The 19,296-nt window shown below is 41.8% G+C and overlaps 2 protein-coding genes across 3 annotated transcripts in view; both read left to right on the top strand.

Moving 5' to 3' along the window:
* Window positions 1-169: 169 nt before the first annotated feature.
* The window catches only part of LOC147998220 (LINE-1 retrotransposable element ORF1 protein-like), an 84,354-nt gene continuing 65,227 nt past the window's right edge, over window positions 170-19,296 (top strand). For both annotated transcript variants that reach the window (XR_015646549.1, XM_087600972.1), the window contains exon 1: window positions 170-342. Coding sequence is in view for 1 of the 2 variants with exons in the window: in XM_087600972.1 (XP_087457098.1) it covers window positions 337-342 (6 nt within the window). In the remaining variant the exon portion in view is untranslated. The remainder of the gene's footprint in view (window positions 343-19,296) is intronic.
* Window positions 654-9,931, top strand: Ptges3l1 (prostaglandin E synthase 3-like 1). Its single transcript, NM_001014272.1, is given in 3 exon segments — window positions 654-682; window positions 8,355-8,926; window positions 8,929-9,931. Coding segments are annotated over 2 exon segments (447 nt in total). The 5' UTR covers window positions 654-682; window positions 8,355-8,719; the 3' UTR covers window positions 9,169-9,931.

Genomic DNA, 19,296 nt, shown 5'->3' with positions numbered 1-19,296 from the left:
CCTCTGGGTGACGTCGAGTGACTGGGAATCCTTGCCTGACACTATAATTGACGTCAGGGGCGGGGTCTGAGTGCCTGGCATTCCGGGTGACGTCATTGGGCGTGGCCAAGCCACCAGGGCTGTGATTGACGTCGGGAGTCGGTTAAGGAAGTGCCGGGGATGCGGAAGTGGTTTCCCGGCCATGGCTCCGGGGCGGGGTGTGAGGGAGGCTTCGGGGTCAACGTGGGAAGAGTGATGAGACTGACAGGCGGTGGCAGGGCGTAACTTCCTGTGATCCGTGGAGAAACCAGGAACTGCGAAGAGATTGACAGGAGGCTGCAAAGCAAAAATCAGGAAATGGCGGTGAGATCAACAGGCTGCTAGGTGGGCCTTTCTGTGCGCCCGAGAAACCCGGAAGTGTCGTGGGGAAATTGACAGGCTGTGGGGCGGGACTTCCTCCGTGCGCTGTTCCAGGCTATGCTCCTTTTGCTGTCGATCGGAATCCAGGAAGTGGCGTGAGAGATTGACAGGCCTTGGGGCAGAAGTGTGACGTTCCTGGGGACACTCCTTTTGCTGTCAATCTGGAACCAGGAAGTGGCGTGAGAGATTGACAGGTGGTGGGGCAGGACTTCCTGAGTGCGATGTTCCTGGCGATGCTCATTTTGTTGTCCATCAGAAACCAGGATGTGGCACGCGGAGATTGGCAAGTAGTGGGTGGGACTTCTGGAGTGCGCTGATCCTGGAGACACCCCTTTTGCTGTCAGGCGGAAACCAGGATGTGGCGCGGGTAGTGGGGCGGAGTTTCTAGTTCGTGGAAGAGAAATCCAGAAGCCAGGAGGAGATTGACAAATTTTGGGGTGGTACTTCCGGTTAGAGTGCTGGTTTGTTGGGGAGTGGGCGGGTCCCAGTCTTTAATAAGAGACAGGAGGTGGGGAGGACTTAGTGAGTATGCATTCGAGAACCTTCGTGATGTCTGCGTGGGTGGGCGGGTCTCATTGCCTATGCAGATAAGGCAGCCAGCCCAGCAAATGACTCAGTTGGGCAAAGTCTGTCTGACTCTGTCTGGGAGTGGGTGTGTCTCAACTCATTCAGAGGCGGGAGGTGGGAGTGTCCTGATCAGTATCCCTGCTGGCTTCTATCACAATTAACTTCACATTCTGAAGCTCCCTGTGAGTGTGTATCCCAACCAACTCTCAACCTGGTGGATGGCACCTTGCTGGTGGCTCATGCTGAGAGTTCTGGCTAGAAGTTATTCTATACCTCTGCCTTCCCACTGAAGACTTGTGAGATCTGGGCATCCTGCAATGTGTCTCTCAGCAGTGTCTGAGACAACTAGTTACCTCTACTTATATTTCTGGTATTTCCTGCTGCAGTCCAGTCAACCCATGATTCATGTTTTGGGTTAGGACCTTTTTGTGTTTTGCATTTACTTTGACTATTGTGTCACTGTTTTCTATGGTATCTTCTGCCCCTGAGATTCTCTCTTCTATCTCTTGTAGTTTGTTGGTGATGCTTGCACTTATGACTCCTAATCTCGTTCCTAGGCTTTCTATCCCAGTGTGGTCTCCCTTTGTGGTTTCTTTATTGTTTCTATGTACATTTAAAAATCCTGGATGGTTTTGTTCAATTGCTTCACCTATTTAGTTGTATTTTCCTATACTTCTTTAAGGAATTTTTGTGTTTCCTCTTTAAGGGCTTCTACATTTTTCCCTGTGTTGCCTGTATTTCTTTAAGGGAGTTATTTATGCCCTTATCGAAGTACCCTGAGATTCTTTTGTTTTAGGATAAAATATTCTATAGATATCTGCTAAATCCATTTGGTTCATAACTTGTCTCTGTTTAGTTTCTGTTTCTATGATCTGTGCATTGATGAGGGTGGGGTGTTGAAATCTCCTACTATTATTTTGTGATGTGCAATGTGTACTTTGAACTTAATAAGGTTTCTTTTATGAATGTAGGTGCCCTTGCATTTGAAGCATAGATGTTCAGGATTGAAAGTTTGTCTTGATGGATTTTTCCTTTGATGTATATAAACTGTCCTTATTATTATTTTTTTTTGTGATAACTTTTGGTTGAAAATCGATTTTGTTCGGTATTAGACTGACTACTCCAGCTTGTTTTTTTCAAACCATTTGCTTGGAAAGTTGTTTGCCAGCCTTTTACTCTCAGATATTGTCTGTATTTGTCGCTGAGGTGTGCTTCCTGTTTGCAACAAAATGCTGGGTCCTCTTGACATACCCAGTCTGTTAGTCTATGTCTTGTTATTGAATCCATTGATATTAAGAGGTATTACAAAATAGTAATTGTTGTTTCCTGTTATTTTTCTTGATAGAGGTGGAATTATGCTTTTGTGTGTCTCTTCTTTTGGGTTTGTTGCAAGAAGATTACTTTCTTGCCTTTTCTAGGTTGTAATAAAGATGAAAAAAATACAGCATGCCTTGATAACCCTCCTCAGATAAAGACAGAAGTCTTGATAGTTTTGTCTCAAAGTTCATTGATTGCTTTTTTTAATTTATTTTTTCTTTATTAACTTGAGTATTTCGTATTTACATTTCGATTGCTATTTCCCTTCCCGGATTCCAGGTCAACATCCCCCTAACCCTTCTACCTCCCCTTCTGTATGGGTGTTTCCCTCCCCATCCTCCCCCCATTACTGCCCTCCCCCCCAACAATCATGTTCACTGGGGGTTCAGTCTTAGCAGGACCAAGGGCTTCCCTTTCCACTGGTGCTCTTACTAGGCTATTCATTGCTACCTATGAGGTTGGAGCCCAGGGTCAGTCCATGTATATTCTTTGGGTAGTGGCTTAGTCCCTGGAAGCTCTGGTTGGTTGTCATTGTTGTTCATATGGGGTCTCCAGCCGCTTTAAGCTCTTCCAGTCCTTTCTCTGATTCCTTCAACGGGGGTACCTTTTCCAGTTCAGTGATTTGCTGCTGGAATTTGGCTATGTATTTGCTGTATTCTGGCTGAGTCTCTCAGGAGAAATCTACATCCGGTTCCTGTCGGCCTGCACTTCTTTGCTTCATCCATCTTATCTAGTGTGGTGGCTGTATATGTATGGGCCACATGTGGGGCAGGCTCTGAATGGGTGTTCCTACTCCCTCTGTTTTAATCTTTGCCTCCCTATTCCCAGCCAAGGGTATTATTTTTCCCCTTTTAAAGAAGGAGTGAAGCATTCACATTTTGATCCTCTGTCTTGAGTTTAATGTGTTCTGTGCATCTAGGGCAATTCAAGCATTTGGGCTAATATCCACTTATCAATGAGTGCATATCATGTGTGTTTTTCCATGATTGGGTTACCTCACTCAGGATGAAATTTTCCAGTTCCCTCCATGTGCCTATGAATTTCATAAAGACATTGTTTTTGATAGCTGAGTAATATTCCATTGTGTAGATGTATCACATTTCCTGTATCCATTCCTCTGTTGAAGGGCATCTGTGTTCTTTCCAGCTTCTGGCTAGTATAAATAAGGCTGCTATGAACATAGTGGAGCATGTGTCTTTGTTATATGTTGGGGCATCTTTTGGGTATATGCCCAAGAGAGGTATAGCTGGGTCCTCAGGTAGATCAATGTCCAATTTTCTGAGGAACCACCAGACTGATTTCCAAATGGTTGTACCAGTCTGCAATCCCAACAAAAATAGATGAGCGTTCATCTTTCTCCACATCCTCGCCAGCATTTGCTGTCACCTGAGTTTTTGATCTTAGCCATTCTCACTGGTGTGAGGTGAAATCTCAGGGTTGTTTTGATTTGGATTTCCCTTATGACTAAAGATGTTGAACATTTCTTTAGGTGTTTCTCAGCCATTCGACATTCCTCAGCTGTGAATTCTTTGTTTAGCTCTGAACCCCATTTTTTAATAGGGTTATTTGCCTCCCTGTGGTCTAACTTCTTGAGTTCTTTGTATATTTTGGATATAAGGCCTCTATCTGTTGTAGGATTGGTAAAGATCTTTTCCCAATCTGTTGGTTGCCATTTTGTCCTAACCACATTGTCCTTTGCCTTACAGAATCTTTGCAGTTTTATGAGATCCCGTTTGTCGATTCTTGATCTTAGAGCATAAGCCGTTGGTGTTTTGTTCAGGAAATTTTCTCTAGTGCCCATGTGTTCAACATGCTTCCCCACTTTTTATTCTATTAGTTTGAGTATATCTGGTTTGATGTGGAGGTCCTTGATCCACTTAGACTTAAGCTTTGTAAAGGGTGATAAGTATTGATAGATTTGCATTCTTTTATATGTTGACCTCCAGTTGAATCAGCACCATTTGCTGAAAATGCTATCTTTTTTCCACTGGATGGTTTTGGCTCCTGTGTCAAAAATGAAGTGACCATCAGTGTGTGCGTTCATTTCTGGATCTTCAGTTCTCTTCCATTGCTCTATGTGCCTGTGTCTGTACAAATAGCATGCTGTTTTTTTTCACTGTTGCTTTGTAATACTGCTTGAGTTCAGGGATGGTGATTCCCCCTGAAGTCCTTTTATTGTTGAGAATAGTTTTAGCTATCCTGGGTTTTTTGTTATTCCAGATGAACTTGCAAATTTTTCTTTCTAACTCTCTGAAGAATTGGATTGGTATTTTGATGGAGATTGCATTGAATCTGTAGATCACTTTTGGTAAAATGGACATTATTACTATATGAATCCTGCCAATCCATGAGCATGGGAGATCTTTCCATCTTCTGACGTCTTCTTCAATTTCTTTCTTCAGAGGCTTGAAGTTCTTATTGTACAGATATTTTAATTGCTTGGTTAAAGTCACACCGAGGGATTTTATACTATTTGGGACTATTATGTAGGGTGTCATTTCCCTAATTTCTTTCTCAGCTTGTTTCTCTTTTGTGTAGAGGAAGGCTACTGATTTATTTGAGTTAATTTTATACCCAGCCACTTTGCTGAAGTTGTTTATCAGCTTTAGTAGTGCTCTGGTGGAACTTTTGGGATCACTTAAATATACTATCATATCATCTGCAAATACTGATATTTTGACTTCTTCTTTTCCGATCTGTATCCCCTTGATCTCCTTTTGTTGTCGGATTGCTCTGCCTAGAACTTAAAGAACTATATTGAAAAAATAGGGAGAGAGTGGACAGCCTTGTCTAGTCCCTGATTTTAGTGGGATTGCTTCAAGTTTATCTCCATTTAGATTAATGTTAGCTACTGCTTTGCTGTGTATCGCTTTTACTATATTTAGGTATGGGCCTTGAATTCCTACTCTTTCCAGGACTTTTATCATGAAGGGGTGTTGAAGTTTGTCAAATGCTTTCTCAGCATCTAATGAAATGATCATGTGGTTTTGTTCTTTCATTTTGTTTATATAATGGATCACATTAATGGTTTTCCGTATATTAAACCATCCCTGCATGCCTGGGTTGATGCCTACTTGATCATTGTGGATGATTGTTTTGATGTGCTCTTGGATTCGGTTTGCCAGAATTTAATTGAGTATTTTTGCGTCGATATTCATAAGGGAAATTGGTCTGAAGTTCTCTTTCTTTGTTGGGTCCTCATGTAGTTTAGGTATAAGAGTAATTGTGGCTTCATAGAAGGAATTCGGTAGTGCTCCATCTGTTTTGATTTTGTGGAATACTTTGGATAGTATTGGCATGAGGTCTTCTATGAAGGTCTGATAGAATTCTGCACTAAACCCATCTGGACCTGGGCTCTTTTTGGTTGGGAGAACTTTAATGACTGCTTCTATTTCGTTAGGAGTTATAGGGTTCTTTAAATGGTCTATCTGTTCCTGATTTAACTTCGGTACCTGGTATCTGTCGAGGAAATTGTCCATTTTCTGCAGATTTTCAAGTTTTGTTCAATATAGGCTCTTGTAGTAGGATCTGATGATTTTTTGAATTTCCTCTGAATCTGTAGTTATGTCCCCTTTTCATTTCTAATTTTGTTAATATGGACACACTCTCTGTGTCCTCTCATTAGTCTGGCTAAGGGTTTATCTATCTTGTTGATTTTCTCAAGGAACCAACTTTTGGTTCTCTTGATTCTTCCCTTATTGTTATTGAAGACCAGCTTTATCCCGCATGGGATTTTTTCTATCTTTCTGGATCTGTTGAGGCCTGTTTTATGACCAATTATATGGTCAATTTTGGGGAAAGTACCATGTGCTGAGAAGAATGTATATCCTTTTGCTTTAGGATAGAATGTTCTGTAAATATCTATAAGATATTTAGACCATTTGGTTCATGATTTCTCTTTATCTATGATTCTGTTTAATTTCTGTTTCCATGACCTGTCTATTGATGAGAGTGGGGTGTTGAAATCTCCTACTATTATTGCGTGAGGTGCAATGTGTGTTTTGAGCTTTAGTAAGGTTTCTTTTATGTATGGAGGTGCCCTTGTATTTGTAGCATAGATATTTATGATTGAGAGTTCATCTTGGTGGATTTTTCCTTTGTTGAATATGAAGTGTCCTTCCTTATCTTTTTTGATGACTTTTAGTTGAAAATTGATTTTATTTGATATTAGAATGGCTACTCCAGCTTGCTTCTTCTGACCATTTGCTTGGAAAGTTGTTTTCCAGCCTTTCACTCTGAGGTAGTGTCTGTCTTTGTCTATGAGGTGTGTTTCCTGTAGGCAGCAGAATGCAGGGTCCTTGTTGCGTATCCAGTTTGTTAATCTATGTCTTTTTATTGGGGAGTTGAGGCCATTGATGTTGAGAGAATTTAAGGAATAGTGATTATTGCTTCCTGTTATATTCATATTTGGATATGAGGTTATGTTTGTGTGCTTTTCTTCTCTTTGTTTTGTTGCCAAGACGATTAGTTTCTTGCTTCTTCTAGGGTATAGCTTGCCTCCTTATGTTGGGCTTTACCATTTATTATCCTTTGTAGTGCTGGATTTGTAGAAAGATATTGTGTAAATTTGGTTTTGTCATGGAATATCTTGGTTTCTCCATCTATGTTAATTGAGAGTTCTGCAGGATTCAGTAACCTGTCTGGCATTTGTGTTCTCTTAGGGTCTGTATGACATCTATCCAGGATCTTCTGGCTTCCATATTTTCTGCTGAGAAGTCTGGTGTGATTCTGATAGGTCTGCCTTTATATGTTACTTGACCTTTTCCCCTTACTGCTTTTAATATTCTTTCTTTATTTTGTTCATTGGTGTTTTAAGTATTATGTGACGCGAGGAATTTCTGTTCTGGTCCAATATATTTGGAATTCTGTAGGCTTCTTGAATGTTTATGGGGATCTCTTTGTTTAGGTTAAGGAAGTTTTCTCCTATGATTTTGTTGAAGATATTTATTGGTCCTTTGAGCTGGGAGTCTACTCTCTTCTATACCTTTAACCTTAGGTTTGATCTTCTCATTGAGTCCTAGATTTCCTGTATGCTTTGGACCAGTAGCTTTTTCTGTTTTACATTATCCTTGACAGTTGAGTCAATGATTTCTATGGAATCTTCTGCTCCTGGGATTCTCTCTTTTATCTCTTGTATTCTGTTGGTAATGCTTGTATCTATGGCTCCTTGTCTGTTCATTTGGTTTTCTATATCCAGGGTTTTTTCCCTGTGTTCTTTCTTGATTGCTTCTATTTCCATTTTTAGTTCCTTCAACTGTTTGATTGTGTTTAACTGGAATTCTTTCAGGGATTTTTGTCATTCCTCTACTTGTGCTTCTACTTGTTTATTTATGTTTTCCTGTGTTTCTCTAAGGGCGTTCTTTATGTCTTTCTTGAAGTCTTCCAGCATCATGATCAAATATGATTTTGAAACTAGATCTTGCTTTTCTGGTGTGTTTGGATATTCCATGTTTATTTTGGTGGGAGAATTGGGCTCCGATGATGCCATGTAGTCTTGGTTTCTGTTGCTTGGGTTCCTGCGCTTGCCTCCTGCCATCAGATTATCTCTGGTGTTACTTTGTTCTGCTATTTCTGACAGTGGCTAGACTGTCCTATAAGCCTGTGTGTCAGGAGTGCTGTAGACCTGTTTTCCTGTTTTCTTTCAGCCAGTTATGGGGACAGAGTGTTCTGCTTTCTGGCGTGTAGTTTTTCATGGCTACTGTTCTTGAGCTGTTCCTGTGGGCCTGTGTCCTGAGTTTACCAGGCAGGTCGCTTGGAGCAGAAAAATTTGTCCTACCTGTGGTCCCGCAGCTCAAGTTTGCTCGTGGGGTATTGCTTATGAGCTCTCCGTGGGGGGCAGCAACCAGGAGGGCCTGCGCTGCCTTTTCCGAGAGCCCCCGTGCACCTGGGTCCCAGATGCCAATAGGTGTTTTACTCTGGAGTCAGAAATGTGGGCAGAGTGTAGTCTCTTCTCTCTTCCCAGGCGTGTCTGCCTCTCTGAAGGTTTAGCTCTCCCTCCCACGGGATTTGGGTGCAGAGAACTGTTAATCAGGTCCCTTCAGCTTGATTACTTTTTATTTTCTCTTTTAAAGCAACTTCAAATGGTCAGTGTGTGGCACTGTGTGCTTCTAAAAGTGACTTTGGGTCCCGGCCTCACCACACATCGCGTGCTTGCAAGCTCCTTCTCAGTCCTTGCGCCCCTTTCCTATACTTTCCTCCTCTCCTGGGCTGAGGGAGCTGCTTTCTGTGCAAGTTGAATTCTGGGCATGGAGGCAGCCGCTGCTGCTGCAGCTGCCTAAGGGGAGCGAGGAGAGGTTGCGACCAAGTAGAGACCTGCTGAAGTTGCTTCTCGAGAGGAGTGGACTCACCAGCTGTCCCCAGCGAGGCCTGCCCACCAGTTTGCCTGGCACTTTGTCCAGTTCACCATGCAACCTGCTTCTGCAAAGTGGAAGACTGAATGGGCTATGTATGTATTGAATTTTGTGGTTTAGACAGTAAAGATGTTAATGTAAACTTTGAAAAATTCAAACTTACTTTCATTTGTATTGGAGGAAGTGATAATTTTAAACATTTAAATGAAATTGATCTTTTTCACTCTATTGATCCAAATGATTCCAAGCATAAAAGAATGGACAGATCAATTTTATGTTGTTTGCGAAAAGCAGATCTGACCAGTCCTGGCCTAGGTTAACAAAGGAAAGGGCAAAGCTTAATTGGCTTAGTGTGGACTTCAATAATTGGAAAGACTGGGAGGATGACGCAGAAAAAGACATGTCTAATTTTGACCGTTTCTCTGAGATGATGGATCACATGGGTGGTGATGAGGATGCAGATTTACCAGAAGTAGATGGAGCAGATGATGATTCACAAGACAGTGATGATGAAAAAATGCCAGATCTGGAGTAAAGAGTGGTGTCACCACCTGGATTTTGAGGGAAAAAAATAACTTCTGGTAAGCCAATATCCATATGCATGAACATTTCCTAGGATTCCATGAAGCAGTTGAGATCCTAGGCAACTGCTACAGCAGCTCTGATGAATAACTGCATCTCATCTAAGTCTTCTTTCGTCATAATACACTTAACTTCTCCATTAAGAAAGTTCTCAGCTTAGGGAAAGATAAAGGTTTTAGATCCTAGACCATGGACTTGAAGAAGGTGGAGACAAATTGGCTAATATCTTAAGCTGATACCCTGCCATTCTTCCAGGATACCTTTCAGAATTATTCCACTAAAGTTTATTTTTCAAAAAATGTATTTTACATCATTGTATGTGATCACGTGTCAGTGTTCAGGTGTATTTTAGCTAAGACTAGTGAATGCCCTAACTTAGATGGTTTTTGAAGCCTATACATTTGGTATTGTTTGGCCCTTAAGCTTTTACATCTCTTAGCATGGAGGACAAAGAAAGCTGTACATTGTTGCTTGAGAATATGTACATTTTAGACCAGATTTGTACTTGCACTGTCAGTATGGCAAATGAGTAGAAAATGTTAATACACTATTGGATTTTTTTTTCCTGTTTTGATTTCAGCTTATGCCCTGGCTGGAAAACCTCAATTTATGTTCATGACAGTGGGGATTTTTTTAAATGTCTACATTCTTTCTAATAAACTGTTGGATGATTTTAAAAAAATAAATAAAAAAATAAAAGTGACTTTGGACTGTTAGCAACTTTTCCAAGTCTGTTGGTCTTGATATTGGTCCATGAAACTATTAGAACTTAAACTAGCTTAAACTTTTATTCTTTTGTATTTCATCTGAATGTGCGTGTGTTTAAAATTATATGTGCTGCACCAAATGTTTATTTGAAGGCAAGTTTGTTTAAGGTTCTTGAGGAGCTTGAGAGACAATTCAGTAGTTAGAGCACTGGCTACTTTTCCTGATGACTTAGGTTCAGTTCCAAGCACCTACATTATGGCTTTCAATCACCTGTTACTTTAGTTAAAGGGGATTCAATATACTTATCTGGAAACCACTGTCACAATGGTTATATGCAGTATTACAGATATAAATGTAGGCAAACATGTAAACATAAAAATATTCAAATATATTAAATTTTTTGGGGCAAGTGGTAGAATTATAAAAGTTGCTTCATCCTGCCAAGACTGAACCCCCAGTGAACGTGATTGTTGGGGGGAGGACAGTAATGGGGGGAGGATGGGGAGGGGAACACCGATATAGAAGGGGAGGTGGAGGGGTTAGGGGGATGTTGGCCCGGAAACCGGGAAGGGGAATAACAATCGAAATGTAAATGAGAAATACTCAAGTTAATAAAGATAAAAAAATTTTAAAAAAATAAAAAAAAAATTAAAAAAAAAGTTGCTTCATGAAGGAAACAGACCGGATAAAGAGTTCTCTGCACCCAAATCCCGTGGGAGGGAGAGCTAAACCTACACAGAGGCAGACACGCCTGGGAAACCAGAAGAGACTGCACTCTGTGCACATCCAGACGCCAGAGGAAAACACCAAACGCCATCTAGAACCCTGGTGCACGGAGGCTCCCGGAAAGAGCGGCGCAGAACTCCTCGGTTGCTGCCGCCGCGGAGAGGACTTAGGCAGTACCCCACGAGCACACTTGAGCCTCGGAACCTCAGGTCCCGTGGGAGGGAGAGCTGGACCTACAGAGAGGCAGACACGCCTCGGAAACCAGAAGAGACTGCACTCTGCGCACATCCAGACGCCAGAGGAAAACACCGGACGCCATCTGGAACCCTGGTGCACGGAGGCTCCCGGAAGGAGCGGCACAGATCTCCTCGGTTGCTGCCGCCGCGGAGAGGTCTTGGGCAGTACCCCACGAGCACACTTGAGCCTCGGAACCTCAGGTAGGACTAACTTTTCCCCTGCAAGTGACCTGCCTGGTGAACTCAGGACACACAGAGGCAGAATTCCTCTGAGACCGGGCACTTCCTGTGTTTACCGGAAGTCCCACACCCGCGGATCCCGGCCCGCAGCAGCTCTCTGCTCCCAGACCCCGTGGGAGAGAGACCTCACTGCCTGGTCAGGTGGGCACTCCTGAGGCTGCAGAGCGGAGGAGGCCATCAACACTACCCAACACTGCCCACATCCCTGGCACAAGAGGAAACTGTATAAGGCCTCTGGGTTCCCGTAGGGGAGGGCCAGGAGCGGCAGGACCCCTGCGCCTGAGACACCACCGGAACCAGAAGGAAACAGACCGGATAAACAGTTCTCTGCACCCAAATCCCGTGGGAGGGAGAGCTAAACCTACAGAGAGGCAGACACGCCTGGGAAACCAGAAGAGACTGCACTCTGTGCACATCCAGACGCCAGAGGAAAACACCAAACGCCATCTGGAACCCTGGTGCACAGAGGCTCCTGGAAAGAGCGGCGCAGATCTCCTCGGTTGCTGCCGCCGCGAAGAGGACTTAGGCAGTACCCCACGAGCACACTTGAGCCTCGGAACCTCAGGTAGGACCAACTTTTCCCCTGCAAGTGACCTGCCTGGTGAACTCAAGACACAGGCCCACAGGAACAGCTAAAGACCTGTAGAGAGGAAAAACTACAAGCCCGAAAGCAGAACACTCTGTCCCCATAACTGGCTGAAAGAAAACAGGAAAACAGGTCTACAGCACTCCTGACACACAGGCTTATAGGACAGTCTAGCTACAGTCAGAAATAGCAGAACAAAGAACACTAGAGATAATCTGATGGCAGGAGGCAAGCGCAGGAACCCAAGCAACAGAAACCAAGACTACATGGCATCATCGGAGCCCAATTCTCCCACCAAAATAAACATGGAATATCCAAACACACCAGAAAAGCAAGATCTAGTTTCAAAATCATATTTGATCATGATGCTAGAGGCCTTCAAGAAAGACGTGAAGAATTCCCTTAGAGAACAAGTAGAAGCCTACAGAGAAGAATCGCAAAAATGCCTGAAAGAATTCCAGGAAAACACAAACAAACAGTTGAAGGAATTAAAAATGGAAATAGAAGCAATCAAGAAAGAACACATGGAAACAACCCTGGATATAGAAAATCAAAAGAAGAGACAAGGAGCTGTAGATAGAAGCCTCACCAACAGAATACAAGAGATGGAAGAGAGAATCTCGGGAGCAGAAGATTCCCTAGAAATCATTGACTCAACTGTCAAAGATAATGTAAAGCGGAAAAAGCTACTGGTCCAAAACATACAGGAAATCCAGGACTCAATGAGAAGATCAAACCTAAGGATAATAGGTATAGAAGAGAGTGAAGACTCCCAGCTCAAAGGACCAGTAAATATCTTCAACAAAATCATAGAAGAAAACTTCCCTAACCTAAAAAAAGAGATACCCATAGGCATACAAGAAGCCTACAGAACTCCAAATAGATTGGACCAGAAAAGAAACACCTCCCGTCACATAATAGTCAAAACACCAAACGCACAAAATAAAGAAAGAATATTAAAAGCAGTAAGGGAAAAAGGTCAAGTAACATATAAAGGCAGACCTATCAGAATCACACCAGACCTTTCGCCAGAAACTATGAAGGCCAGAAGATCCTGGACAGATTTCATACAGACCCTAAGAGAACACAAATGCCAGCCCACGTTACTGTATCCTGCAAAACTCTCAATTAACATAGATGGAGAAACCAAGATATTCCATGACAAAACCAAATTTACACAATATCTTTCTACAAATCCAGCACTACAAAGGATAATAAATGGTAAAGCCCAACATAAGGAGGCAAGCTATACCCTAGAAGAAGCAAGAAACTAATCGTCTTGGCAACAAAACAAAGAGAAGAAAAGCACACAAACATAACCTCACATCCAAATATGAATATAACAGGAAGCAATAATCACTATTCCTTAATATCTCTCAACATCAATGGCCTCAACTCCCCAATAAAAAGACATAGATTAACAAACTGGATACGCAACGAGGACCCTGCATTCTGCTGCCTACAGGAAACACACCTCAGAGACAAACACAGACACTACCTCAGGGAGAAAGGCTGGAAAACAACTTTCCAAGCAAATGGTCAGAAGAAGCAAGCTGGAGTAGCCATTCTAATATCAAATAAAATCAATTTTCAATTAAAAGTCATCAAAAAAGATAAGGAAGGACACTTCATATTCATCAAAGGAAAAATCAACCAAGATGAACTCTCAATCCTAAATATCTATGCCCCAAATACAAGGGCACCTACATACGTAAAAGAAACCTTACTAAAGCTCAAAACACACATTGCACCTCACACAATAATAGTGGGATTTTTCAACACCCCACTCTCATCAATGGACAGATCATGGAAACAGAAATTACACAGAGACGTGGACAGACTAAGTCATGAGCCAAATGGACTTAACAGATATTTATAGAACATTCTATCCTAAAGCAAAAGGATATACCTTCTTCTCAGCTCCTCATGGTACTTTCTCCAAAATTGACCATATAGTTGGTCAAAAAAGGGGCCTCAACAGGTACAGAAAGATAGAAATAATCCCATGCGTGCTATCAGACCACCACGGCCTAAAACTGGTCTTCAATAACAATAAGGGAAGAATGCCCACATATACGTGGAAATTGAACAATGCTCTACTCAATGATAACCTAGTCAAGGAACAAATAAAGAAAGAAATTAAAAACTTTTTAGAATTTAATGAAAATGAAGGTACAACATACCCAAACTTATGGAACACAATGAAAGCTGTGCTAAGAGGAAAACTCATAGCGCTGAGTGCCTGCAGAAAGAAACAGGAAAGAGCATATGTCAGCAGCTTGACAGCACACCTAAAAGCTCTAGAACAAAAAGAAGCAAATACACCCAGGAGGAGTAGAAGGCAGGAAATAATCAAACTCAGAGCTGAAATCAACCAAGTAGAAACAAAAAGGACCATAGAAAGAATCAACAGAACCAAAAGTTGGTTCTTTGAGAAAATCAACAAGATAGATCAACCCTTAGCCAGACTAACGAGAGGACCCAGAGGGTGTGTCCAAATTAACAAAATCAGAAATGAAAAGGGAGACATAACTACAGATTCAGAGGAAATTCAAGAAATCATCAGATCTTACTATAAAAGCCTATATTCAACAAAACTTGAAAATCTACAGGAAATGGACAATTTCCTAGAAAATATCAGGTACCAAAGTTAAATCAGGAACCGATAAACCAGTTAAACAACCCCATAACTCCTAAGGAAATAGAAGCAGTCATTAAAGGTCTCCCAACCAAAAAGAGCCCAGGTCCAGACGGGTTTAGTGCAGAATTCTATCAAACCTTCATAGAAGACCTCATACCAATATTATCCAAACTATTCCACAAAATTGAAACAGATGGATCACTCCCGAATTCCTTCTATGAAGCCACAATTACTCTTATACCTAAACCACACAAAGACCCAACAAAGAAAGAGAACTTCAGACCAATTTCCCTTATGAATATCGACGCAAAAATACTCAATAAAATTCTGGCAAACCGAATCCAAGAGCACATCAAAACAATCATCCACCATGATCAAGTAGGCTTCATCCCAGGCATGCAGGGATGGTTTAATATACAGAAAACCATCAACGTGATCCATTATATAAACAAACTGAAAGAACAAAACCACATGATCATTTCACTAGATGCTGAGAAAGCATTTGAGAAAATTCAACACCCCTTCATGATAAAAGTCCTGGAAAGAATAGGAATTCAAGGCCCATACCTAAACATAGTAAAAGCCATATACAGCAAACCAGTTGCTAACATTAAACTAAATGGAGAGAAACTCGAAGCAATCCCACTAAAATCAGGGACTAGACAAGGCTGCCCACTCTCTCCCTACTTATTCAATATAGTTCTTGAAGTTCTAGCCAGAGCAATCAGACAACAAAAGGAGGTCAAGGGGATACAGATCGGAAAAGAAGAAGTCAAAATATCACTACTTGCAGATGATATGATAGTTTATTTAAGTGATCCCAAAAGTTCCACCAGAGAACTACTAAAGCTGATAAACGACTTCAGCAAAGTGGCTGGGTATAAAATTAACTCAAATAAATCAGTAGCCTTCCTCTACACAAAAGAGAAACAAGCCGAGAAAGAAATTAGGGAAACGAGACCCTTCATAACAGACCCAAATAATATAAAGTACCTCGGTGTGACTTTAACCAAGCAAGTAAAAGATCTGTACAATAAGAACTTCAAGACTCTGAAGAAAGAAATTGAAGAAGACCTCAGAAGATGGAAAGATCTCCCATGCTCATGGATTGGCAGGATTAATATAGTAAAAATGGCCATTTTACCAAAAGCGATCTACAGATTCAATGCAATCTCCATCAAAATACCAATCCAATTCTTCAAAGAGTTAGACAGAACAATTTGCAAATTCATCTGGAATAACAAAAAACCCAGGATAGCTAAAACTATCCTCAACAATAAAAGGACTTCAGGGGGAATCACTATCCCTGAACTCAAGCAGTATTACAGAGCAATAGTGATAAAAACTGCATGGTATTGGTACAGAGACAGACAGATAGACCAATGGAATAGAATTGAAGACCCAGAAATGAACCCACACACCTATGGTCACTTGATTTTTGACAAAGGAGCCAAAACCATCCAATGGAAAAAAGATAGCATTTTCAGCAAATGGTGCTGGTTCAACTGGAGGTCAACATGTAGGAGAATGCAGATCGATCCATGCTTATCACCCTGTACAAATCTTAAGTCCAAGTGGATCAAGGACCTCCACATCAAACCTGATACACTCAAACTTATAGAAGAAAAACTAGGGAAGCATCTGGAACACATGGGCACTGGAAAAAATTTCCTGAACAAAACACCAATGGCATATGCTCTAAGATCAAGAATCGACAAATGGGATCTCATAAAACTGCAAAGCTTCTGTAAGGCAAAGGACACCGTGATTAGGACAAATCGGCAACCAACAGATTGGGAAAAGATCTTTACCAATCCTACAACAGATAGAGGCCTTATATCGAAAGTATACAAAGAACTCAAGAAGTTAGACCGCAGGGAGACAAATAACCCTATTAAAAAATGGGGTTCAGAGCTAAACAAAGAATTCACAGCTGAGGAATGCCGAATGGCTGAGAAACACCTAAAGAAATGTTCAACATCTTTAGTCATAAGGGAAATGCAAATCAAAACAACCCTGAGATTTCACCTCACACCAGTGAGAATGGCTAAGATCAAAAACTCAGGTGACAGCAGATGCTGGCGAGGATGCGGAGAAAGAGGAACACTCCTCCATTGTTGGTGGGATTGCAGACTGGTACAACCATTCTGGAAATCAGTCTGGAGGTTCCTCAGAAAATTGGACATTGAACTGCCCGAGGATCCAGCTATACCTCTCTTGGGCATATACCCAAAAGATGCCCCAACATATACAAAAGGCACGTGCTCCACTATGTTCATCGCAGCCTTATTTATAATAGCCAGAAGCTGGAAAGAACCCAGATGCCCTTCAACAGAGGAATGGATACAGAAAATATGGTACATCTACACAATGGAATATTAGTCAGCTATCAAAAACAATGGCTTTATGAAATTCGTAGGCAAATGGTTGGAACTGGAAAATATCATCCTGAGTGAGCTAACCCAAACACAGAAAGACATACGTGGTATGCACTCACTGATAAGTGGCTATTAGCCCAAATGCTTGAATTACCCTAGATGCCTAGAACAAATGAAACTCGAGACGGATGATCAAAATGTGAATGCTTCACTCCTTCTCTAAAAGGGGAACAAGAATACCCTTGGCAGGGAAGAGAGAGGCAAAGATTAAAAGAGAGACTGAAGGAACTCCCATTCAGAGCCTGCCCCACATGTGGCCCATACATATACAGCCACCCAATTAGACAAGATGGATGAAGCAAAGAAGTGGAGACCGACAGGGCCGGATGTAGATCTCTCCTGAGAGACACAGCCAGAATACAGCAAATACAGAGGCGAATGCCAGCAGCCAACCACTAAACTGAGAATAGGACCCCCGTTGAAGGAATCAGAGAAAGAACTGGAAGAGCTTGAAGGGGCTCGAGACCCCATATGTACAACAATGCCAAGCATCCAGAGCTTCCAGGGACTAAGCCACTACCTAAAGACTATGCATGGACTGATCCTGGATTCTGACCTCATAGGTAGCAATGAATATCCTAGTAAGAGCACCAGTGGAAGGGGAAGCCCTGGGTCCTGCTAAGACTGAACCCCCAGTGAACTAGACTGTTGGGGGGAGGGCGGCAATGGGGGGATGGTTGGGAGGGGAACACCCATAAGGAAGGGGAGCGGGGAGGGGGATGTTTACCCGGAAACCAAAGAATTATTATTACGTATTAAATAAATTTAAAAAAAAGTTGCTTCATGCATTTCTGATCATCAAAGATTATTTCATTCATGGATGTTTGTGTGTTTCCTTCAGAATGTACAACATATGTTTTAAATAAACCATGCTAAATTTTAACAATGACACTTATAGGTTTGCTGGATTTGTGGAAGAAAATATTCAGAGGCTTCTGGAAGGGGACAAAAAGCCAGGACTATATCTGTTACAGTGTAGTAAGTATTTGATATATAGAGAAAGAGTAGTGGTCAGCATCTGCTTTAATATGTCAAAATATGTTAAATAGGCACCTCATTTGTCTAGAGTTTGAAATCTGGTACACTTAATTTCTGAATCAATTTGGTAGCTTCTTGGAGTACTGATCCCAGAAAGATGAGGGTGACAGTATCAGGCTGGTTACCACCAGGTCAGTTTGGTTTTACAAGCAGCCCAAAGGCTCTTTGAAGTCATGGGGCTTCAATCACCAAATGTCCCTAGTGGGATATTGATGTCTATTCAGATAAGTATGCTCCTCCAGCACATTTTTGCTCTAAACACACAAATTCCCAGGGAAGGCTTTTGTGTAGGATAATAATCACTGGCAGATGGGTCTCAGAAAACACATGAATCTGCTTATTTCTAGACATGATTTGAATATTAGTAAAATATGTAATAATGACTATGAATTTAATGATTATTTCATGACAGAAGATCAGGGAGAGGGCACATAAAAAGAATCTCAGTTGAAAGTAAAAGAGACAATTTCCTACAAAGTGCTAGTATAGTTATAAAGCATTGGCTTGGGCAATTCTTCATATCTTGTTTTTTGTTTTTGTTTTTGTTTTTGTTTTTTTTTCCGGAACTGATGACCGAACCCAGGGCCTTGCACTTGCTAGGCAAGCGTTCTACCACTGAGCTAAATCCCCAACCCGGCTTGGGCAATTCTTAAGTAATGTGTATTTTCATTTTCTCATTTCTTTTTTATTGGATATTTTTATTTACATTTCAAATATTATCCACTTTCCCAGTTTCCCATCCATAAACTTCCATCCCATTCCCCACCCCTTCTTCTATGAGGGTGTTCCCCCACCCACTCATCTACCCCTTCCCACCTCCCTGCCCTGACATTCCACTACACTGGGGGATCAAGCCTTGGCAGGACAAAGAGCTTCTTCTCCCATTGATGCCCAACAAGGCCATCCTCTGCTACATATGCAGCTGGAATCATGGGTCTGTCCATGTGTACTCCTTGGGTAGTGATTTAGTCCCTGGGAGCTCTGGTTAGTTTGTATTGTTGTTCTTATGGGGCTGCACCCCTTTCAGCTCCTTCAATCCTTTCCCTTAACTCCTCCAATGGGGACCCCTTTATCAGTCCAATGGTTGGCTGCTACCATTCACCTCTGTATTTGTCAGGCTCTGGAAGAACTGCTCAGGAGACAGCTATGTCAGGCTCCTGTCAGCATGCACCTCTTGGCATCAATAATATTGTCTGGGGTGGTGGCTGTATGTATATGGGCTGGATCCCCAGGTGGGGCAGGCTCTGGATGCCCTTTCCATTGTTCTGTGCTCTAAAATTTGTCTCTGTATTCCCTATGAATATTTATCATGGAAGGTGACAGAAGCCCATAATGTTATCACTGCAGTAGTTAAGGAATGAATGGTGATCAGGAGTTAAAGGCAAACCTGAACCTCATATCATCTCTCAATGAAATCTTAAGTTAATAAATAAGGTAGTTTAATTATTCTGAAATCATGTTATGTTTG

Source organism: Rattus norvegicus, chromosome X (assembly GCF_021556685.1).
Source record: "Rattus norvegicus strain SHRSP/BbbUtx chromosome X, alternate assembly SHRSP_T2T, whole genome shotgun sequence".
Taxonomy (NCBI): Eukaryota; Metazoa; Chordata; class Mammalia; order Rodentia; family Muridae; genus Rattus; species Rattus norvegicus.
Note: the sequence above shows the minus strand (reverse complement) of the source record. Positions and strands in the feature narration are given on the sequence as shown.